Source organism: Python bivittatus, unplaced genomic scaffold, assembly GCF_059951505.1.
Source record: "Python bivittatus isolate LINGU-HERP-01145 unplaced genomic scaffold, Pbiv_v1 ctg000020_np1212, whole genome shotgun sequence".
Taxonomy (NCBI): Eukaryota; Metazoa; Chordata; class Lepidosauria; order Squamata; family Pythonidae; genus Python; species Python bivittatus.
Genome location: NW_028277030.1, coordinates 107946485 through 107972175, shown reverse-complemented (window position 1 = coordinate 107972175; position 25691 = coordinate 107946485). Strand labels below are relative to the sequence as shown.

The following is a 25691-nucleotide window of genomic DNA, read 5'->3' as shown; positions in this document are numbered from 1 at the left end:
ATCATTAGGCTGAAGAAACAAAACAAACCCATCAGAGAGATAGCAAGAACATTAGGCGTGGCCAAAACAACTGTTTGGAACATTCTCAAAAAGAAGGAACGCACCGGTGAGCTCAGCAACACCAAAAGACCCAGGAGACAACGGAAAACAACTGTGGTGGATGACGGAAGAATTCGTTCCCTGGTGAAGAAAACACCCTTCACAACAGTTGGCCAGATCAAGAACACTCTCCAGGAGGTAGGTGTATGTGTGTCAAAGTCAACAATCAAAAGAAGACTTCACCAGAGTGAATAAAGAGGGTTCACCACAAGATGTAAACCATTGGTGAGCCTCAAAAACAGGAAGGCCAGATTAGAGTTTGCCAAACGACATCTAAAAAAGCCTTCACAGTTCTGGAACAACATCCTATGGACAGATGAGACCAAGATCAACTTGTACCAGAGTGATGGGAAGAGAAGAGTATGGAGAAGGAAAGGAACTGCTCATGATCCTAAGCATACCACCTCATCAGTGAAGCATGGTGGTGGTAGTGTCATGGCGTGGGCATGTATGGCTGCCAATGGAACTGGTTCTCTTGTATTTATTGATGATGTGACTGCTGACAAAAGCAGCAGGATGAATTCTGCAGTGTTTCGGGCAGTATTATCTGCTCACATTCAGCCAAATGCTGCAAAACTCATTGGACGGCGCTTCACAGTACAGATGGACAATGACCCAAAGCATACTGCAAAAGCAACCAAAGAGTTCTTGAAGGGACAGAAGTGGAATGTTATGCAATGGCCAAGTCAATCACCTGACCTGAATCCCATTGAGCATGCATTTCACTTGCTGAAGACAAAACTGAAGGGAAAATGCCCCAAGAACAAGCAGGAACTGAAGACAGTTGCAGTAGAGGCCTGGCAGAGCATCACCAGAGATGAAACCCAGCATCTGGTGATGTCTATGCGTTCCAGACTTCAGGCTGTGATTGACTGCAACGGATTTGCAACCAAGTATTAAAAAGGGAAAGTTTGATGTATGATTATTATTCTGTCCCATTACTTTTGGTCCCTTAACAAGTGGGAGGCACATATGCAAACTGTTGTAATTCCTACACCGTTCACCTGAGTTGGATGTACATACCCTCAAATTAAAGCTGACAGTCTGCAGTTAACGCACATTGTGTTTGTTTCATTCCAAATCCATTGTGGTGGTGTATAGAGCCAAAGATGTTAGAATTGTGTTGATGTCCCAATATTTCTGGACCTGACTGTATAAATAATACTAATATGGTTGTCATTAAATCCCTAGTACGTAAGTATTTTAATAATCTGAACTGCTTTTTAATTTATTAGCCAGACTACTGAAAGAAGGAGCAGCACTTTCTCTTGAGTTATCGGACATAATCGTACAAATTTATCCTCTCTCTGCAAAGGAAGGGGGGGGGGAGTTAGTTTTTAAAAAGATAATAATGAGACCAGCGCAATTTCATCTCCTTCACCCTGTAGTGCCAAGGCAGAGGAGAATGGAGTTAACTAGGGATAGGGAAGCACACTGTGTGGGTGTATATGTATGTAGTGTGTGTTTGTATATACACACATGGACACACACAAACACACACACAGCAATAGGGATTTAGTGTTTTTCTGACATTTTCAAGAAAAACAAAGAGCATTCTACATCTCTTGATGCATCAATGAAGCAGATGGTAATCCATTAAAGCTTATTCTATAATAAATATATTAATCTTTAAAATGTCACAAAATTCTTTGCTATTTTTGCTATGAGAGGCCATTCTGGAAAATGTTTCTGCAGATATAGATTAAAAAAGGAAAAACACAAAGGTCATTTGGAATATTATCTGCAGAAAAATATACTGTAATCTTAAAGCACCTCCCCTTCTCTTTTTGTCAGGCAGTAAGACAGTAAAATTAACTCTGTGGGTCACTGGGAGGAAAAGTACTTTTATTTTAAGCTTGTAATGTATTGCTAAACTAAGGTCACTGGCATTACTAAATCCAAAATTCATGATTTACAGAAAAATAAAATCTGCATCCCAGAACATACAATTTTTAAGTTGTACAAGATGGCTGGTGTCAGTTTTATTTATTACATTTACTGATTAAAATACCTTACAAGTTAGCATATATCAGTTAAATTCTGAAGCTTTTGCAGTGATTTTTTAAGAATGGTAATTAATCTAGCCTTGTTCTTGTTTTTACAAATTATGTTTAGACATCTCAAATTTCTTATGGAAAATTTCATGTCAGGGAAATGAACTAAAATGGTCATTAACACAATGTTTTGATACTGTCTTATTTAAAAGTCAGTACAGGGAGAATAGCCTCTTCATTTAAGATGGGGGTACCTATCGAACTGGGAAAGTTGTAGAGCGTTCCTAGTTGTACAGATCAAAGATAGTTGTACAGATCAAAGATTTCTAAAATGGAAATTATAGTAAGAGAATATAGTAGAGATTACAAAATCATAACTGATATATATAAAGCAGCAAAAAGCAATACAATATGGGATTCTCCCAATTAAATTCTGTAAATTCTGGACAGATAGAAAATAGTGCACAAATCTGGTGGAATTTGCTGATAAGATATGGCAGCTACAAGCAGCTTGGATGACTTCAAAAAGATATTAGACCAACTAAAGATGGTAGGCCTAACAATAATAGCTAACTGGAATGTTCATGTTCAGAATTGCATGGACTGCAGTAAGCTATAATATCATTTATTTACTCTTGATAAAACCAGCCAAGTATGGCTTATTTAACAAAACATTGTTAGCAAAGCATGCCGTAGTATAATTTATGAGCTTAACTGAATAACCTTTTAATGGAGCAATAGTGCTCTGGATTTACAGCATTACAAATGTGCTTTACTGTCTTCAAGAAGGTATAATCACAGGATTACAGCTATCCTAGGATGCCCAGTACCAACCGCATTCCATTCCAGTACAAACCATTCAAGGTTCCTGTTGGTTCAGACCTAATTCCATCTAGTTCACCATCCTGCTACCCATAGCAATCATTTTCCAATATTAGTTTATGTATTAGTTCTAAATATTTTCAGCTTCCTTACTCACCAAACAGGTTTCTCAAAACAGGGGACCAATCAGCTGTAGTTTAAGATACAGTTTTGTTCACTTCTTAGTATCAATGGAAACATTCTGTTCTGGGAAACCAAATGAACTAACCCCTTCCAAGACTGTAAGTATAAATACAGAAATAATTCTTATGTTCAACACAGCATGTGCAAATCATTAAAAAAAAATGAAAACTAAAAAAAATCAGCCTATTAAAGCGCAGTCTCAAAATAACAGTAAAGTAACATTTAGTGTTTGCACCTACGCAGCAAAAAGAGAAGAACAATCTAAATTTAGATGCTAATTATTTAGTTAGTTACCAGCCTTGCACATTTAAAGCTTTAAGACAATGCTGCAATCTGCATCTACTCATACACGTAGTATGTTCAAGTTATCACAATTATATGGAGTAGCTACTATTAGTAATTAAATATTAATTTATTTGAAGTATTTCTAACTGCTTTTCTGCTCAGATGCTCGCCAATTCAAAAAAAAAAAAAGAATGGGTGGAAAAAAAATAATAAATTTCATAATAATGCATTTAAGGTTGGAATCCTATATCCACTGAACTGGGATCATTACTCCAAAGCGTCATTCTCACTTCCCCTAAATCCATGTCAAATCATGCCATAGGATTACAGAGCTGAAAGAAGCCATGTCATTATCAAATCCAATCCCTCCTGCAGTACAAGAATTTAAAGCTAAAGCATTTCCCAAATACAGTTGCCTAGCCTCTGCGTTAACACATTCACTGAATAGGAAGCTACTACCTCACTGGGAAATTGTTCTCATTCTCACATTGTTCTTACTACTAGGAATTCTTTTCTAGTATTCAACCAGAATTTCCCTTCCTGTAATTTAAATCCATTATTTTGTGGTCTGCGCCCTGGAAGGAAAGAAAACAAGCCATGTCCCCTTTGCAGGTGTTCGAAAAATGCTATCAAACCGCCTCCCCCCCCCGGCAATCTTCTCAAAGCTGAACATTAGCAATTTCTTCAATCTTTCTCCATATGACTACATTTCTAATATCTTGATAATCTTTTTTATCCTTCTCTGAACCTGTTCCAGATTCTCTTAATCCTTCTTAAAATATGGTGTCCAGAACTAGATACAATATTAGAAGTGGGGTCAACCAGAATAAAATGAATCTACTTCCAGTGATTTGGATGTTATGCATCTGTCAGTGCAACTTAAAATTGCACTTTCTTTTTGTAGCTATGTCAGATTGTGTCCTCTTTGCATTTCACATTCAATTTGATTCATATTTATCTTTTTCACATGAATGTTTACCAACAGGTAATCCTACCCTATAACTCTGCATTTTTTTTCTTAAGTGAAGAACTTTGCATTTGCTGTATTAAACTTCATTCTCTTTTTTCTAGGCCATTTCTCTATCCTATCAAGCACTTTTAATTTATTTTCTAGATATTAGCTATCTCATCCAATTCTGTGCCACCTGTAAATTTGATAACCATTCCCATCATTTCCTAATGGAAGTCATGAATAAAAATGAACAATAGAGCCCATAAAGAAATTTGTGATATTCTACTTGATGCTTCACTCCATTTTGATGAGGAAACACTGATGAACACTCAGTGACCATAAATTTCAAGCTAGCTATGTGTATACTTGTCATATCACCCAGCTTAACTTAAGTTGCTAATAAGAATGTCACAAGGTCTTTGAGGGTTATATGAGGAACTCTCTCCAGTTACATTTATCTGTACCATTAGGTCTAGCAAGGGAGGCACGCTCCAGATCCCATCTATTAGGGAGTGCCATCTGGCAGGCCCTAGGAAGAGAGCTTTTTCTGTTTTTGTGTCTGCCCTTCGGAACATGATCCCTCCAGAGATCAGACTGGCCCCAACCCTACTGGCTTTTCATAAACTTTGTCACTGGGCTTGGGGATCCAGGTATGCAGTACAGCCTGTGCAGTGGCTATACTGAATGTTGTTGTTTTTATACTTTGGCTGCAGATTATGTTATATGGTTTTTATTTTTTTTTATGCTTTGTATTCTTTCATTTTGAACTCTTGTAAGCTGCCCAGAGCCATGTATTTGAGATGGGTGGCTATATAAATTAAATAAATAAAGTCATAATCAACATATATTATTTCTACAGTTTGACTAATTTATGCTAATTGGTTTGATTACATGCCTTCAAGTAGGTGTCAACTCTTAGTGACCACACAGACCTTCTCCAGGATGATCTGTCCCCAATCACATGGGTGCTTCTACTGCCACTGTAATTAAGGCCATCCACCTTGCTACTGATCATCCTCATCTTTTTTTTTTTCTTCCCATCTTTTCCAGTATTATAGTTTTCTCAAGAGAGCTGGGTCTTTGCATAATATATTCAAATGTGACAGTTTGAGCCTGGTCATTTGTGCCTCAAGTGATAACTCTGGATTGATTTGTTCTATGATTTGTTTCTTTTCTTGCCTCTTCATGGTATTCTCAAGAGTCTTCTCCAACACTGAAGTTCAAAAGTGTCAATAGTCTTTTTATCCTGTTTCTTCAAAATCCAACTTCCACTTCCATAGCGTGAAAGGAAAAACCACTGCCTGCATGATTCTGATCTCTGTAGTATGGAAATGTCACCACATCTTTTCCAAGACCTTCCCATATCAAGTGTTGACCTATGATATATTTCTTTGCTTGTTTTAGGATAGTTAGTCATAAAAGGCAGAAGCTATCCACTTCAATACCGTCTCTAAAGCTGGTTGCTGTACCTGTTGTGATTAATGTGGCCTTTAATCATAGTCCCATTTTTTCAGTATGCTCCCTGACTTCAGACAATTATCACAATGTTTTCTAAGTGCTTACTGACTGATTTATGATCTGCTGTAGAATTTTCCTAAGCATCAGTATCAGACTGACTGGTCTATAGTTCTCTGGATCCTCACTTTTCTCCTTTTTGAAGATCAAAAGATTCCTTTCCAGTTGTCTGGCATTTATGTTTTCCAGGATTTCTCAAAACTAGTGCAAACGCTATTAGCAAATTCCTTCAGGATGCAATTTATCTGACCTTAGAAATAAAATAAACCAATATTCTCTAACCATGCTTTTGTCAATATCAAGCTTCAATCTAATCCTGCATTCAGCTTTTCACAATTGCTTGATAGAACACATATCTTTTTGTTGGAGAAGAATAAAACTAATTAAGAGTTAAGTAACCACTTTTTCTTCATAACTAGTTACTGTTTTGTTGCCTTCACTGAACACATAACATACTGACTCTTTTTCTCTTCTTTTTATTGTGAACATATCTATGTAAATGTGGTTCTTAGCATCCTTCAATAATAAAAGCTCATTCTGAGCTTTTGCTTTCCTGACACTATCTCCACAGTTCCAAACTATTTGTTTGTATTCTTCTTTGTTGACTTAGCCTTTTTTCTACTTCTACATGTAATTTTTTGTTTTCAGTGTTCCATGAAGATGTTTTGTGCAGCAACACTGGCTTCTACTGCTGCTTTATATTGTTTTTCCTTGTTGGAATTGCTAGTAACTCCTTTTATTAAGAATTCCCATCTATCCTGAAGTTCTTTTCATCAGCTTCACTTTTCATGGAATCTTATGCATCATTCCCTATTATTAAAATCCAATTCTGTGAAGTCCCAGATAGAAGCTTGACTATACTCCAGTTCTCTAAAGTAGCAAGTTTCATAAAGTATATATTTATTTGCAACTATAGGTTGTAGCAAAATTCATATAAAATTGCAACAATCCATATCAGTTCAATACATCCCCTCTAATATTAACAGCACTGTCAACATCTGCTTTCATATCTTCCTTGCAGCTACTGCAAACAATGCAACTTGTTTTGTTACATGTTCATCTACATCAGTCTGCAGGAAATAGATTTTTTTCTTCTAAACTAGACTGATTTAGTTGGATTAACAAAGCAGATTAAAACCACAAAAGGTACCCACCAGGGCTGCATACTGGCTCCTTTCCTCTTTAATTTTTATATAAACAACATTGTAGAAGAGCTTAATAATCCTTCCATTTATGTTCCATCAATTAGAAGTAGAAAGGTCCCCATATTACAGTACATGGACATGGCACACTCATGTTGATAACATGGAATAAGAATTATGACAGAATTTGGCACTTATTCTGGGAAATAATACTTACAGATAAATTATTCCAAAACCAAGATAGTATTTGCTAAAAGACCAAAGAGACATAGATGGACACTAGATGGTAAGGAGACAGAACTAATGAGGTCATTCAAGTATCTGGGTATCCAGTTTACTGAAACACTATCATAAAAAACACATAGAGCATGAGGAAGAACAATGGCTATGAGATCAATGAGAGCCATTTGCTTCTTCTTCTATTCAAAAGGAGGCCAGTTAGTACAGCCTGCACTCAAAATCTTCCAGAGCAAAACAATCACACAGTTGACATATGGGGCCCCAATTTGGGGTTTCAGTAAACTAGAAGAATTAGAAGTGATCCAGAACAAATTCATGAGATCAATCTTAGTCTTACCCCATATATACCAGCAGCAACACTGAGATTAGAAGTGGGCCTTCCATCAATTAATATAAGGGTGAAGAAAGCAATCATGTTATATTATAGGAGACTAGTACTCATGCCCAACATTTACTTGGCAAAACAATGCCTCCATGAACAATTAAACAGAAACAGATGGGTGAATTTGTGTCTAAAACTATTCTCTCAATTTTCACTAGATCAGGAACTGTTGAATGACATACATTATCACACACTATTGAGGGACTAGTCATTTTTTAAAGATTTTAGACAAGATAAAGAGCAGATATGTAAGATTAAGTTGGCCAAGTGGTATTGATCTTTTAAAGTTTATTCACTTGCCTCTCTAAGCAGGAGTGAATATTTTTACATTTTAAATAGCAAGATGTACTACATGAAGTCCCTTGCAAACACCAATTCCACAAATCTCGGTTTAGAATAAATGCAACAGAAAAAATATGAATTTTAGAACAAGTTATTTAAATAAGATCTTGACAACTGAACTGCAAATACATCAACTGAGTCCACACAAGCTATTTTATGCATAGCCAAGAGACTGTTTAACCTAATAGGGTTTTTTTATTTCTTTAAATCACTTCCAACAGTTGCCATACAAAACACTGCTTTAGACTACCCTTAAGTTAAATACCAATTTTTGTATGTCTGTGAGAGAGAGTACAGTTCAAGAAGCATAAGAAAAACATTCTCTAGGGTACAGATAATTCTTTGGATACTAGCCATTTTCAACACAACTTACTTCCAAACAGATGCGTTTAGAGCAGATCTGCCAGAATTTTTATCACCAACATATCACAGTCTACAAACAGTAGTAATAAGCATGTCTTCCATTCAGTAGCAGAATACATATACAATGCTGCTTTTTCCTGAGGGTCCCTTTTTCAGGGAATGCATGAGGCTGCAGTACAAAGGCCTACAATGGGATGCAGAGATATTGCCAAAATCAGGATAAAAGCAGCAGCAAAGACAAGATTTATTTGCACAAGTTGCCTTGATCTGGTTTTGGCAATTATACCTCCAACTGAAAATGTATATATCAGCAACATTGAAGAGGGTCCTCCAACTTTCTGAGCACTTTTTCGTGAGGTACAAATTGCAGAAGAGAATTAGAAAGTCCAGCTGTGAATCAAGTGTTCCTTCTGCTTAATATTCAAGATATTCAGTATCTATTGCCTAATAGGAGGCAGTACCTAAGAGATCTTGACTGATATTACAAAAACTAAACAATCACCAGTACCATTAGTACAATGAGGGCTACCAAAAAATCTCAGGGCAATAGCTAGACGGAGAAATCAAAAGCAAACATATGAGCAGATGACAATGACAAATCACTTCTACATTGTTACTAAGAAAATTACATATCCATGTTATCACTAGAAGTCAAGCTCAACTTGATGGAGTTTTCACTTTTTATTCTATAACTTCTTCGTGTTAATTTGATATCCACTTTTAAATAATTATTTTTATAAATGTGGCTGTTCTACTAATCTCCCAGTATAAACTATAGAGTTAAATCCAATATTGACCATTCACTTACTGTATTGGTATGTGGGAATGACCTTGTGAGATAGGAGGAAGAGCCACAGCCTAGACAATGATATGATAAATTAAATTTGAGTCTGAAGGAGGAAGGGTAGCGAAAGCATCTCAGAAGGGACCCTGCGTAGTTTTCAGGAGAGTAAAAGTGGGGGATGGGAGGGATACTTTCAGATTTGCAAGATTGATGTTAGCTTTCCGAGGTAGTCCAGACAAGAAGCACAATCAGGAATTCTAGCTCTATCTTTATTGTAAGGTTACATTAAGAGAATCTTGCAAGTCTGAAAGTACTGTTGTCTAGGCTGCGGCGCTTCCTCCTCTCTCCCAAGGTCATTCCCACATACTATTATATCTATACAAGATGAGGCACATGATTCTCACAATCCTTTCCTTCCCACTGAACCCCACCCACCAAAAGTTGCTTCTGAAGATTGGGGATATTTCCTGGATTGTATGGGAAGTAACACAGATGTACAAAGAGCATTCAATATCACCAACCAGCATAATTTATCAACTTTAATGAGCCATGTACCACAAATCAATATAATTGCTAAATAAATAAAAGAAGAATGGCAGAAGCTATTTAAATCCCAATGTTATTTACAGTAAAGAAATCTTTGGGCTTGGTTTCAGGAGACTGTATACATGTAGTTTCCTTGGCTGTGTTACACAAGTGGTTTGCTACTGAAATGCTTTTACATCACTTGAATATTTTAAAATAGGACCACAGATTTAATTTCATGGAACAACGTAAAATGAAGGTTACACTGATGTAAATAATTCTGAACTGCCTGCAGTAGAAATATAGACAAACAAAACTACAAATGGCTAACAAAGTGACTAACAAGCTGTGAACTGGTTTCTTTCTTATTAATGTTTCCCTGGAAGAAGTTTCATGAATGACTATAGACAGTGACTAATGGAAAGTTTTCATAATATTTGAGAAAAATGTCAATCTGGCAATCTTGAAATGTCCTGACAATAAACCTACCAATATCTCTATCAGCAGTTTCAGCAACCTGGGCCCTCTAGATGTTCCTAATTCCAATTCTCATAAACCTAAACCAAGATAACCAAAAATCATGGATTAGACAATCCAAAATAACTGAAGGGCACTACATTGGCTATCCCTGGTCTACATTATAGACACTTTACACTGCATATTGGAAGTTACCTCCAGTAGTCTTGTCCATGTGTGGAATGGCATCTGCTAGCAAAATGGATCCCTGCTACCCTTTGCAATACTTCACACAACTCCAAATTCCATCTGGAAGTTTGGGAGAGACAAAAAGGGCTGTACGAATGAAAGTTCTACTCTACAAATGGAAGCCTGTTTACATAATGTCTGATATAGTTAAAATCACTTCCAAATTCTTACTTCCTTTAGTAATATGTACATGTGGATGTTAAAATGGAAGCACAGAATACTATTAATTAATCATTTTCAAATTTAATAAACTATTCTCTTGTGCAAAATAAACCAACTTCTAAGTATTTTTCATGTAAAACCACATTATAAATAATATGCGTAGTCTTAAACCAGTTGAATGTACTCGATAATTTAGAATATCTTGGTTTTGAACCAATTCGTAAAAATGTCAGTTACAAGTTTAATTATGTACAGCATTTCATTCTTCTACGAGAATTAGAGGTATACAGTGGATATAATTATTCAAGTACAGAGTACATAGATCTGCTCACAGCATACAACAAAATCTTTGATAAAAGGAAACCTTTAAGTTTACAGGTAGTCCCTGGGTTACAGATGACCCATAGTTAAGAATGGAGCCTAATGTAGCAAAATTCGAGTTAAATAACAATGGTTCAAGTTCATTACACAATACTGCTTATACAGTATTATACAATAATACTGTTCTGGCTTATATACAAATTCGACTTGACAGACCTTGGGAACAGAACTCATTCCTAAACTGGGAACTACCTGTATACTAAAGGGAACCTCCATAAGTTTTTCACCCTGGATAAAATCCATCTATGTGGTTGTTAAGAGTCAACACCAACTTGATAGCAAATTATCATTATCATCCATAACCTCTGAGCTAATCCCACAGCTTGATCACATTCCAGTTATAAAACACCACGATATTTGTGTAAGCTTATCCAAAATCTCTGATCACATTAAAGAATAAACATGCAAAATTTGGTTACTAAAATAGTCACATCATATCTGGAAATGCAGGGTCCATTCAAATAAACTTTCTTGTAATTTTATAATTATACATTGTGTCTTGTTAAGCTGTCAGTGTTAAAACGTGATACTGTATTTGTGATGGCAAGGCAAAAATATTTAGAGGCAGAGAAACTAGGCTTTTTGAAGTGTTTTAGCCCTTCACTGGTGTTATGCTGCATCTAATGCACACATGTGATAGACTGCGAATTCTTGATCACTCAGTCTGCTAGTTTTATCTCCATGGGCTGTATTACATTATACCCTATTAAATGATTTACAATACTCTGTTAGAGCAGGATTGCTGGTTTGGTTTCTGTCACTGGCCAGTGTTTGTTTACGTTTTTCTGTTTGCTTCTGTTTCAAAAAGACAGAAGAGTTAAAGAATCACTTATGTTTGAAAATGCCTCCTTAACAGCATTAGTCAAAAGTTTTCCATTTTACACACACACACACAATTTCAATTCTATGTAATTCTTTTTAACTGTGTATTTGACTGCCTGTTTGTTCTTTTATCCAGGCATTCCAATTTTTTAAATTGCATAGATTTCCATAAGTTTGAAAAAAAATTGTTATATTTAGAAAACTGTCTGACAGAATGTATGACTTGTCCAGAGTGATTTAGGATCAAATAACTCCTGAGCCATAAGGCCCACCAGTGACCTTGAGCTAACCATTATCTTCTAGCTGACTGTGAAGAAAAAAAAATACACACACACACACGCATAACAGCCCCTTGGAGGATGAATTGAGTAATTACAAAATAACTGAATATTATCCAGTAATTAATAGTTTAGTGACCCCCTTTCATGAACAGTTTTATAGCAATTGTCCCAATTACAAAAAAGGTACTCTGAAAATGTAAGACTATTATCATTTTTAAAAAAACTAAAATAATTTGTATAAATATATTACCTCTAACCTTAACAAAATTAAGACTAAATTAGTTAGGAGTTATACTCTTACTTTCTTATTTACCAATTAGCAAATCAATTCATTCTACTATAACATCCGAATAGTTCAAGGCATACTGATAATGCTATAGTTGTATCATAGGTCCATAAACTGTTGTGTAAGTTTGCATAATGCAGAACTTCATAGTTCTTTACAAGTTGTGCCTTAAAACAAGTTCTCTTCTTGAAATGCATTATTTTCTACCATCTGACAACAGTTATGCAATTAGACCCTGAAACTAATAAAATGCCAGCAAAAGCTCAAACAGAAAACTGTCAAGCTCAGGATGGTGTGGATGTGCATGTCTTGATTTAACCAGTTTGTGGAACATTTAACAAGTGTAAAAGTATGACAGAATTTCTATCAGAAGGTATGCTGGCCCAGAGACAACCTATGGAAAATAAATTGTGGTATACTCTGAGGAAAAAAAATCTCACCAACTGGATACCTAGAGATGGGGATTCATGATAAGTAGATCAATTTCTTGTTCTTCTAAGACACATTTGTAGTTATGATCACCTTAAACCATTTAGCAGGAAAGACAATAGCAATGGAAAGACTACAACAGCTGCAAACATCCAGAAGGCTTGCATAATTCCACCAACATAGAACGCCAAGGACAATGGTAAAGATATGGAGAGAACGCTACAATATCAAACACAGATTGGAGAAGATGCTTTCTTGCACTCCACTGGAGCTTATAGGACACACGTGAAATCTGATAATAAAGTAAGAACAAAAGTATTACCTGAAACGCAATGTACAATATGATACCCAATCTCCACCATTCACAGTACCTTTATGTTGCATCAAAGTGGTAACAAAACATCAGTAAATAACACCAGATTAAAAACAATCAAGTCCACTCAAGAGGGCAAACTCTGGATCTAACTGATTATTTAAAAATGAGGAAAATCTAGTTTTTAATAATTCTGGTTCTGTACACAAACATTTGATAAGAACTAGTATTAAATTATTTGTGGAAATCTCCCTAAAAGACAAAAGTTACTTAATTAAGAAAGGCCTTTTAGAACCAAATGTTACTTTAATTATAATACCGTACTTTTTTAAAACAAACCCACTATTATCATATTTATTCATTTTTCCAAGCACTATTTTATCTGTAATATTACTCTGTTATTAGATACTTCAATAATATATATTCCTCTTGATGTTTTCTGCTAGAGCATTAATTATAATTATCACCACCATCATCAGAGGAAGCACTTATCTCCCTTCAATAGTTACTCTCTTTAGCCACTCTAAAAATGAAATATTCAGTGAAGCATAATCAAGGTCACCTAATAAAAATCTGTTCCTAATTACAATATTGATCTATTTTCCACAAAAACCTACTGAAAACTGAAAGATACCTAATGTTGTTATTTCATTAATGCAAGCTTTTCTTTTTCTATAATAATTTTATTAAAGATTATATTATACAGATAAAACGAATACAATCTACATAAGATACAAATATATAAAAAAACATTAAAAATAACATTTAAAAAATTTAAAAGTGCAGAAAAAGAAGAAAAAGGGGGGAAAAAAACCCTCCTTCTTCATCCCCAGCAGGTATACTCAACATTAACAACTTATCACCATCTCTTAAAGTAAAAATCAACCATCTCTTCATCCCATATCTCACCCCATTCTCTATAAACACATCTTTAAAGCCTCATTACTCCATCTTAATCAGCTAAAGTCCATTAAGGGTTATCAGAAATAACAACCCATTTATTTTAGCCTTGATCAAATACACTGATTTTGTATTGCTTCTCCTTTCTCCCAACAATCTTTAGACCCCTCAAATAATGTCCTAACATCTGCTTTCTTTTCATGCTCTTTGCCTCTTCTCCCAAAATCATTGCCACCTTTAACAAGCCCCTTTTGTAAATCCAGTATAAATGGGTTATCCATGTCACTGTTCATATTCCCACTCTCTCCTCACAAAATCACTGACAACTTCAACAAGTCCCTTTTGTAAATCCAATATAAAGAGGATATCACGTCACTCTTCTGGTTTAGTATTTGTGTGTCTTTTTTAATTGTTAAGTCATCAGCCGGTTTCATTTGTATATCTATTTCATCTTTTTCCATCTCTTTCTTATAGGCTGCCATTCGTAAATCCACATTCAAATCAGTTTCAGTTTTATTCCATGGAACTTGTTCCTCTTCAATAACCTATTTTTATAAACTAGTTTTTCTAAATAGCAAATAACTTTAAAATTATTTTCTCAGCCCAATAGTCATAAATCTCTTTCAACAGATCCACTGATATATTTACTTCTTTTTGGTGGCGTTCTAGTAGCCAACCTTCAAAGTCATCTTATCAGTTATTTTTTTTCCAGATGTAAACATAAAAAGTTTCCCACAGGAAGGATTCTGATAGTTAATGTCAAAGTTTTAATTCAAGTCCATCTGGTCCCTTAATCCATTTAAAATTTTCTAAAATCAACACTGTAATCACTCTTTTGCTGTATATTCTAGGAAAAAAATTTTTTTTTTTGCAAAACCTTAAATCCATAACTAAAACTTCATTTTTAAAGGATTGAAGAAAAGCTCACATAGTGAATATGATCAGACTTGTGGTTCTGAAGGTTCTCAATCTTTAAAAAGCAGTAGAAAAAAAAAGTAAAATCCAAAATGATTAAGAAGTGAAGTTCTGTTGAACTCTGAGTCCATAAAGGCTACATTGATGGCCACCGATTCCAAAATTGTCCAATAGAATCTCTAAAATGCAAGAACCTATTTCCCATTTCATGCACACCCCTAATAACATACAAGACTAAAACATGGTTGGTCAGTTTGTGGTTCAGCGTGTAATGCAAATATAACCATAAATAGAGTTCATTATTCTTGTAAAGCTAAAATGATCAAGCTGATTCTTTTTACCCTTACATTTGAACAAGAACAAAGACAAAACTATGTACCAAGAAAAATGGCAAAACTTTTATAAAGACAGACTATGTAATCATTCATATTATACCAGGCACACACTAAGGAATCATACAGCTGAAAGAAGATATTCAGGTTACTGAGTCCAGCTGCCTGCTTCTTCAGGACTTCAACTTTAAGCATTTCTGATAGATAACTATCTAGGCTCTACCTGAACACAGCCAGAGAATGGCAGCTGGCCACCTCTCTGGTAATTTATTTTACTGCTAACTATTCTTATTGTTACAAAGTTTTTTCTAATATTCAGTTTGAATATCCATTCCTGTAGCTTTATTCCACGTCCCTTACGCTGAAAGGATAAAGAATGGGTGTCAACCTTTTTGACAGTGTTTCACATATTTCCATATATCCCTCTTGAATTGCCTTTTCTCAAAGCTAAACATCCCCCATTCCCTTAATCTCTCTTACTAGGCTATAGTTTCTCGTCCCATCATCATCCAAACTGCCTTTCTCTGAACTTGTTCCAGTGTGTCTGAATCATTCCTAAAGTATGCCCAGAACTGGACGCAATAAACAAGATGTGGTCTGACCAAAGTAAAATACAATTATTACTTCCCATGATTTGGAAAACATTACTTCTGTTGATGCAGCCTAAAATTGCACTTGCCTTTCCTGCAGCCCCATCAGCTGCTGGTTCAACAGCTGCAAACCAATCATTATACATCTTGCTTAAAAGAAACACCTCTGACTTTCTCTTTAAAGGCTAGGGACGTAACTCATCCCTTCCATGATATTTTGATAGAAAACTACCTGTGCTCCCCCACTCTAAAGGCACAACACCGCAGAGCAAATCTATCAAACAGCAACACTTCTGTTCAATTACTGCATTCTTAAAGCCCTTTTCTGTATAAGGGGTATTTCGGTTGGATCCATTTCCTTGCGTGAATTAGCTACAGGAAGGAGCAGAACTAAATTTCCTTCGATTTAAATCTATCTACCTATCTAGGAACAAGACCTGTAGAAAGGGAAATACTTGTCGGTACATTAGCAAAAGTGACCCTAAGAGTCTTCGAAAGCAGGAGAGGCACCTCTTCTCTCCATTTTCTTAAGGCTGCGAGAAGCAGGAACAGCAGCTCCATTCGCTGATTCTCTCGTCCTCCTGAGTCTCCCCATCTTAAATCATCTGAGGACAACAGACCCTCTTCCTAAGGCGGCGGCAACTGCTGCCCAGAAGGCACTCAGAAAGAACCCGGCGTCCCCAAGTGCACGTTTCCACAGAAATCTCTCGTTTTCGAACTTTTCCCCCCAATGCTCCCTCCGCATGAAGTTGCTGGAGAAAAGGAAGAGGAGGAGCGGCAGCAGTAAGCCCGATCCGCGTTCCACCTCGAGCCGAAGCGACGGCGACCTGGGAGCCGACCTAACCCTCCGCTTTGGCTCACCCCTCCAGTGACCTCTTCCGCCCTCCCCCCTACACGTTCACGCACACTTACCGGCATCATCTTGGCTCCGAACCGCATTGAGGCGGGTGGTGCAGGTTCCGGGACCGGGCAGGAGACCAATGACTGGGGCCTGGGGAGGCGGAGCGGCCTGCCGCCTTTCCCTAAGAACCTGTTGCGAGAGGCGGTCCGGACCGCGACGCTTTCCAAACGGCCGTGCGCTGCCTGGCCTGCGCTTCCCGCAAAGCTCCGCCGCTCTTGGAGCTTGGAGCTTTGTCTCTTCGGAGCCCCTCCGCGGTCTGCCTCAGCCCCGGCCACCGCGGCCCTCGAGCCCACTCCGAAACTATTCCCCACTGGCTCAGCAAGGAGGAGGAGTGGAGCCCCGCCCGGGTCCCACCCCCAAATTGGGTTGGGCAGAGCTTCGGGAAGCTCCGCGCTCCTCTCCTCGCTCGGGGAGGAAGAGAATTGGTGCCCTGGGGCCTAAAGCGAAGTTCCCGCCATTAGTTTCGGAGCAGCGTTGCTCTCCACCTTCTCTGAAGCGTGGCCTGCGGTGGGTTCAGGAATACCCTTTACCTGGCTCTAAATGGCTGCGCGAAGGGATAGCTCACAAGTAATCTATCGCGGCTATGCCCTTTACCTTTGTTTGATCCTTGTGCGTGTAATTCCGCCCCCGCTTTTCAAATTGCATTAAGTAGAGCATATTTTGTATTGGGTAGTGTAGCGGTTCTTCGAGATGGAGATGTGCTACATTATAAGGAATCGATCCTTGCGTTCCAAGCCAACAACTATATATTCCTCCAAGGCAGCTAAAGTTTTAAAACAACTTCATATTGCCAAAGGAACTTTGTTGCTATAATAGTAAATAAATATTTACTATATATTGAAAGATGTTAAACTGAAATTCCATTAAAAAATCTAAAAGGAGAGTAACATTTTGCAATAAAATTAACCATGTTTTTCCAACACATGAAATGTTTAAGCAACATTGATACACAAGCTCTATTACTATTAAATGATCATGGTTCAAGTGGGATTTGGCCCTTTTATTTTAGGAGTTCATGAGGATCTACTTGCTTCTTACCTATCCTCCGTGAAATACAGACTATTAAAATTATAATCTGATTTCTATTATAATCCTTTCACTGTTCGATTCTTAATACATGTTCATTTACAAAGCTTAAATTACATTTCCATACGCATTTCCCTGGAAATAACCAAATAAAGTGAGTTCACTTTCAAGTAAACTTAATAGATTTTGGCATTTTCACATATCTGTCAAAATTACGCTTTCTGAATATAATGCACCAGCACTCAATAGTCTTCAGGTTTTTTGATAAAGAGTTAAACACAATATACTACTAAGCTGTTAGTGAATTGTGTTGTTTTCTTTTGGGTTTGTATTTGTTGTTGACTTTCAGTATGCCACCCAAAGTCACTTTGTCTGAGATGGGCAGCCATATAAATGCTATAAATAAATAAATAGGATAGCATTGAACTAAACTGAGAAATAAAAATTAACATTTAAAATACCAAAGAAGGATCAAATTATTTTTTTCTGTATAGGTTTGTAGTATTTTAATAATATAAATGTCATTTTTGAACTACATTTTCACCCTTTTTGGTCATGCAATGAGCCCTGCTTGACTATATACAGAAAGTTCCCTTGTTTTCATTGTCCTCTAAACTTAGTAAATGCAGTTACCTCATATTATAGCAGAGCACTGAAACTGAATCACTGTCATACTAGGATTCAGTGATTCAGAAAATATGAAAGAAGTACAAAACCAATTAAAATGCAATATAAGTAAGCTGATGTCCAGTAGTCAGGGACTTCCCAGATTAGAGATCTCATTCTTCTCATTTATTTTCACCACTGTATATTGTCTCTAAATATCTTTTCCTATTCCATTTATTTTATCAGCTAACAGTATAATTCTTGTAAAAATTCAGTTACATTGAAATCAACTGATTTTAAGACTGCATCTTTACTTCTTTTTCAAAAATCCATTGACTGTGAGCATTGAGCCACATATTCAATGGACATAATCCCCCATGGAATTTTTAGAGAAAAAATTAATACTGGAAATTTAAAATTTGTTTACAATATAAAATGCTTGTCTAAATCAACAGCTTACAAATTATAAATACATAAAGGAGGGATAAGCAAATGGGGGTGCGGTGGAGGGCTGAGGGCAACTCATAGCATTTAAAAGTCATGCTGCACCCACACTCCAGAAAGTAGCTGAGCTAGAACAAAGTGGTAGGTGGGGCAAAGACAAAATGAAAGTTGGCTTAATTAAATATTAAGCTTAATTAACATTTTAATTAAGTGTTGTTGATATTACTATTGCCCATTTGTTTATTTTCCTTCCATCAAATTGAAAATTTGGTGGCAATTTTGAGAAGAAATCTGTGGGCTGTTCTAACAGCTTTCAGGGACTATTTGTAGAACTCGAACCTCAACTTATGTACTTTTAGCATATAGTGCACAGTCCAAGTCTTACTAATGCTAATATGATTTAAATGTTAGTGAATTAACATTGCATTTAGGATATGTAAAACCAAAATGGATAAGAACGTGGTGTGATACATATTTTATTTTAAAAAAATATATAGCATATTTTTTGGTCAAAGAACCCACGTATCAATCTACAAAAGCCATATTTGTTCCTCTGTCTCCAAAAATGCCTCAAATTCTAGGGATTTAATAGAACTCTTAATGTTTGTATTAACTACAAATGACACAGTGGCTCTCTTGCAGAATGAGAGCTAAATTAATTTATGGTAGCAAAAAATCAGGAGGAGTCTAGTGGCATCTTTTCAGACTAACACATTTTATTAAAAGGCACAACAGAAGACAGCTGTAATTCACAAAAACTTAGGACTTTTCATAAATTGTATTAGTTTGGAAAAGGTGCTGACAATTGTACTAAAAAGCAGTCTTAGCCTAGTTGGTCTATGGGAAAATTGTTTAAAAACACAGGTGACAGCTTGTCCCATCTTTTCAGGTTAGTTTGGAATTGCCAGCTGTGGATTTTGAATTAGTCCTTCTAGTAATTGAATGTCTCCTGTACCTTAATACTCAGGTTGCTATTTTGAAGTGTTTTCTTTGGTCATTGCCATGACTGAGAAGGGGAAAAATATATATTTGTAATTCTAAGATACAAAAACTGAAGTGAATCTTATATAACACATATATGAAAGAGTTAATTGTACTGTTTGCTGTTCCAACATGTTGCTAAGAGACAGTGTTGGGCTTAGTTAGCCAATGAAAAGCACCAGTGATGACATAATGGTGTTGCTATACCTTAACAGTCTTGCTCGTCAAAAATTCAGTGAGAATTTGATAGATTACATTAATCGGGAAAGCTAAATAAAAGCTTTCATTGCTAATAAAAGCTAAGATGTGTACTTTTTAAAAAACCTTTCCTGCTTTCCACTAGAAACCTCACTTTTCCTGAGTGAGTAGCAAATTTAAATCTCATTATGAGTGTCAGTTCAGCCATGTACTCTTGATTGCTTTTTTATGTTGCCAGAATTGTTTCTAGGTGGAGAGGAGTTAAATAATATTCTCCTTGCTGGGAACTTAAAACCAGTAGATCTGAAATGTTAAAATCAACCATTCCCTTTTCTGTGCAGTGCACACTAAAATTGCCACATGGATAGGGATTATTATTGTTAGTTTTATGATACTATTCTTTAAAAGAATGCTACTAAAGAATGACCTTGATTTAGGCTATAATTCTAATTATAATCCTATAATTATTTTGCAATGTTCTATTAATACTTCTGAGTAATAATGGTTAACACCTTTAAGTTTAGGTGTTGCAATAAATTATTGTTGTAGAACTGCATGTGTAGGACAGGTTTTAAAGGAAATCTTAGACTTATTGTTAGGATACTGAGCATTATTATCTTACATTTATACAGTTGTCAACAGTCCTTATGGTCCTTTTCCAAACAAGTTCCAAATATGTGTTATTGTGCAAGGGGATGAAGTCATTATACAAGTGGCTGCAAAGGATCCAAACAGCATTCCTTCAAATCACATGATCATTTCTGGAGGATTGAAAATACTTTTCTGCAGATATCATTTGAGTTAAGAAACCTACTTTCCATTCACTCAAACTGAAATGAATGGTTATAGGGAAAACTACATTTTCTCTGTAGCTACCACTTCCATTCCAACTGTGAATATTGCATGAAATAATATAGTATAAATGAGATTACCCTTGCAAAGTTGGGAAATTGCATTTGATTCAGAACGTGGTCAATAAGTGTCTGGTAGTACTACAGATGTGGCCATAATATGGTCAATGGGTGTCTGATAGGAGTCTGGTAGTACTACAGTACCACATGTTTAAGCCACAATGATGTCATTCATGTGCATCATCATACAAATAACACAAATTATGTAATTTGTGTGGGTCATATCATTGACACAAAATACATCATTCACATCATTTGCATGAAGACACCTGTGATAACATCTGCCTTCTTTGCCCCCCCGCAGATGCCCATGCATAGTTCATATATATTATAGCCCTGAGTTACTCCAGTTGTACTGGTTGCCAGTTAATTTTTTGGCTCAGTTTAAAGTATTGAAGTGTTGATGATTATTGCCTTAAATGGTTTGGTATCGTGCCGTCTTAGGGACACCTGGGCCACATAAATCTGTATGAAATGACCTACTCAATAATGGCAGTGGCTGTAAAGACTGGGAAGCTCGCTGCATGGGAAGATTAGCCAAACCTCCTCCTTTCCTCTCATTATTTTTAGAGCTTTTCTGAAGAAGGCCTTGCAACTGCATTTTATTTGGCTGAGTTCTAAAACCATTAGTAATTACTAATTCCATTTTTTCTCAACAGCCTGTGCAGTTTTAAAATAATTATTTTAAAATCAATCTATTTACATGTTTCTATTATTTTCTTGTCAATTAAAGGCCAAGTCCTAGGGTCAAGCTTGACTTCTTGTAACTTCACAGATACATCTATGTAGTTTTCTCAGCACCAGTATGGGAGTGGTTTGCCATTCCAAGATACCTTTTGACTTCCCAGTCTAGCCTACAGCCCTGAGATTCCCTGGGTCTCCCATCAAAATATTATTCAAGCCTGACCCTGCTTAACTTCTGAACCCTGACAAGGTCCAAAAGATGCTGTTTATTTAATCTTTTTTTTTAAGAATAAAACTAATAGAACAAGCAACCAACAAAAAGAATAAAACTGACAACACCCCTTTCTATCAAAATTGACCTTCTATTCTCATTTTTCTTTTTATTGAATTGCTTTTCTTTTTTGTATGATTTTTTCCAGCATTGACATTTGCATATACCTTTATAAAAAAAAGCCACAAGAAAGTATCACCACATACCAAGGATACAACTGTAAGAGAGAAACTTGAAATGTTACTTATTGTCCTATTGAAGCAGCAGTTCAAGGGACAAGATTCCTGCGTGTTTTTTTAAAGATTTTTTAAATCTTGCCTTTATTATTTTTATAAATAACTCAAGGCAGAGAATATAACTAATACTCCTTCCTCCTCCTATTATCCCCACAACAACAACCTTGTGAGGTGAGATGGACTGAGAGAGAGTGACTGGCCCAAAGTCACCCAGCCAGTTTTCATGCCTAAGGCAGGCCTAGAACTCACAGTCTCCTGTTTTTTGGCCTAGCGCCTTAACTACTAGACCAAACTGGCTCTCTTTCCTTTCATCTAGAAAAGCACTAAGTCATAGATCGAGTAAACTTAATAATCGTGTTCCAATAGCATTATAATTTTTCAGATATGTTATTGAGGATGCCTTGCCCACATCTGAAGGGAGCTGACTCTCTATGCTGACTCAGTTTTCACATTTGTATCCCATATATCTTTAATTTACATAACCTCATTATTAGATACATAGCAGTACCTAACTGAAGATACATCTTTGTGTTGAAAAATTGCCTCCTATTTACAAAATCTACTACAGTACTATAATTCATAGAATCCTACAACTGGAAGGAACTATGGAGTCTTCTAATCCAACCCCCTGCCCAGAGCAGGAATCCTGATACCAACCTCTACTTAGAAGCCTCCAGTAATGGAGCACCCGTGATGGTGATGATTTTATTAAATCTGTACTCTGCTCAACTCCCAGCAACTCTTGGGGAATTCCAGGAGGCATATTGTTCCACTGCTTAATAGCATTCATGGGAAATTCCTTATTTTGTGTTTGAATCTCCCTCTCTAAAGCTTCCACCTGCTGGCTCTTGTCCTAACCTTGGGTGCTATGGAGAACAAATCTACACCCTCTTCCCTGTCAGAGCACTTCAAGCATTGGAAAACTGCTAGAATGTCTCATTTAGCTTTCTCTTTTTAGGCTAAAACTACCCAGTTCCTTTTAACTATTTTTTGTAGGATTTAGCCTCCAAGACCCTCACATTTTTGTCATTCTTCTTTGCACACTTTCCAGTTCCTCAGCATCCTCCTTGTATTGTGGCAATTAGAACTGGACATGATATTCCAGGTGGGATCTGATTAGTGCAGCATAGAGTAGAACTATTTCTCATGAACTCAGCACTATATCTCTAGTGATGAACCCACGATTGCGCTGTTTTTTTTGGCAGCTGCAGCACTCTGCTGGTTCATGATTCATTTGTGGCCCAGATCCTTCTCACATGTACTACTGTTGAACCAGATACCACCTATCTTGTACCTGTGCATGTGGTTTTCCCTACCTAAGTGCAAAACCTTACATTTCTTGCTATTGTTGAATAGGGCCTATGTTCTATTAAGATCCTTTTAAACCTTGAACCTGTCTTCCAAGGTGTTAGCAATCCCTCCTAGTTTTGTGTCATCTGCAAATTTGATGAGTATACCTTTTATCTCTTTGTCTGTGCTACACAGTTGATAGCTTGTGTTTTGTTGTTCCTATTTTCTTATTGGGTAGTACCCAAGAAACATAGTTAATAAAAGAATTAATCCAACAATCCTTTAAATAATCTGTTTGTGCAGATATGACTATTATATAGCATAATCCACCCAAAGCCATTTAGGAGTGAATGCCATATACATTTGTACACTCATACATAGCCATTATGCTATTCCATTTTAGGGTAAGCAGTGTTGTATAAAACAGAAAAAAAATGAAAAAATAGTATCCCCCCCAAAAAATTTAAAGACATGAGATAAGAAAAGGAAATGTAGCTAACTTGCACCAAAGCCATTCACTATATTTCTTTCTATCCTTGTTAACCATCCTCACTTCCACAAATCCATGCATTGCTTCATACAATGCCTTTTGTTTATTAAACATCTCACTTCTCTCTTAGTGAAGTTTTTATCAACTTCATCCAACCACAGATTTCTCAGTCTTCTCTTTATTCTCAACTAATTCATCCTTCATATATTTGCTTTGCGATTCAATCCTCATTCATTCTCTGTGTATAATGAAACCATTTCAACATACTATTTTTATATTGATAACTTGTTTTTGTATTCATTCAGTTTCCATTCATTCTTTACCATATTTCTTCTTGTTTTACAACACATACCTTAAGTAACTGCATTCAGCTTACTTTTTGTTTTCTTGATATATGTAACTCCCATTCCCATATAACAAATTGGGCAAATTTATGCTCTTATATGCAACCATGTTCACTGTTTTCAACATACGTTCATTCCTTGCTACAGGCCATATACTACAACCTTTCTAAGGTACTAAGATTTGCACAACATAAAATTCCTCCATCAATTTTCCAACCTTTAGTAAACATTCTGCCAAAGTATACACATTCATCTACTTGCTGTAGTTTTTCACCATTTATATATAAATTGCAATTGTTCAATTTTCCCCAAACCCTGGTTTTTAATAGCCTTTTCAAATCTAAGCTCCTCATTGCATCATATAATTTCTTACTTTTGCTGCAAATTATTTGGATTTTTTTGGCAGTCAATGGTATAAAAAAATTGAATAAATAATGTAATCAAAATTAATTCAGAAAGACCAGGCTTGCTTTTTTCATACATTTATTCAAATGTATGAATCTGCAAATTGTAAATTTAAAATAAAAGTTTACTGTGTCCCAATTTAATCTCCCTTCCTATTCTTCTATTGACAATCTGAATTTCATTCAACATACAACCAAGATATAAGGGAATGGTTTAAGAACTGTTTATTGAATAAATCACAGTTGGCTGGGTTCACACAAAATGTTAAGCCACAAACCATGATTTACAAATCACAATGATTGGATTCATGAAAAAAACATTAAGCAAATAAAGTACATTATGTCTTGATGTTTTGTTAACCCAGTCAAAACCTGGATGGGTTGAACATTAAAACTTTCAAGCTGTACTTGCATGCCATATTGAACCATAAATTAGATAACCAAATTTTAGTATAATGTACTGAATTCAAATATAATTCTTGTGTTTATACGTTACGATTCTGTGTCATGCAAATTCAGAAAATCAAGTTAATTGAAGGCATCATGGTTGATAACCATGGTAAATGTGTGCAGATACAACTGTGGACGCCATGTGAATAAATAAACCTTTCTTGTTTAAACCAGCTCAGCTCCATTATCAGATAATAGATAATGTCCTCCTAAAATTAAATCTAGAAACTGAGGGGAATGAGACAGAGCAACAGTGTGAAAGAGATTCTGCTTCCAAGCAATCCATCCAATGACTTTCATGTTCCTTTCACTCTGATTATTTGTGCATTGTTGCTCAAATTATCTTTAATTTAAGCTTCTAATACAGTGGTGAATACAAACAGTAACTGTTATGTAAAACATAGAACCCTGGACATTTTCCAATAATTTTTACTGCTAAAATCAAGAGTCTTTGTAGAATATATGCAAGATCCTGAAAAGGTATTTAGGTATATTATCCTTCTATTTAGGGACTTCCCTATTTAGGGACTTCCCCTACACAGCTCTGTAGCAGATTCCAGAGGGCTGTTTTCTGTTTCTGTGAAAAAGTTCTGTAGAATAACCATGTAATTTAACCTAATGTTGATAACATTCATAGCATCTTATTATTCAGATTAATAAATGCCAGCTTCTTTCAGATATGGAAACCTTAAAAAAACTGCCATTAGAAAA

At 36.0% G+C, this 25691-nt stretch overlaps 1 protein-coding gene across 2 annotated transcripts in view; it reads right to left on the bottom strand.

Annotated features, from left to right (window-relative positions):
* TP53BP2 (tumor protein p53 binding protein 2) overlaps positions 1-16971 on the bottom strand; it is a 54133-nt gene extending 37162 nt beyond the window's left edge. Inside the window, exon 1 of one of the 2 annotated variants that reach the window (XM_007426286.3) lies at positions 16657-16971. In XM_007426286.3, coding sequence (XP_007426348.1) covers positions 16657-16683 — 27 coding nt within the window. In that variant the 5' untranslated portion in view covers positions 16684-16971. Of the gene's footprint in view, positions 1-16254; positions 16501-16656 lie in introns of those variants that run through there. The other variant, XM_088146232.1, reaches the window with a different exon arrangement.
* Positions 16972-25691: the final 8720 nt, after the last annotated feature.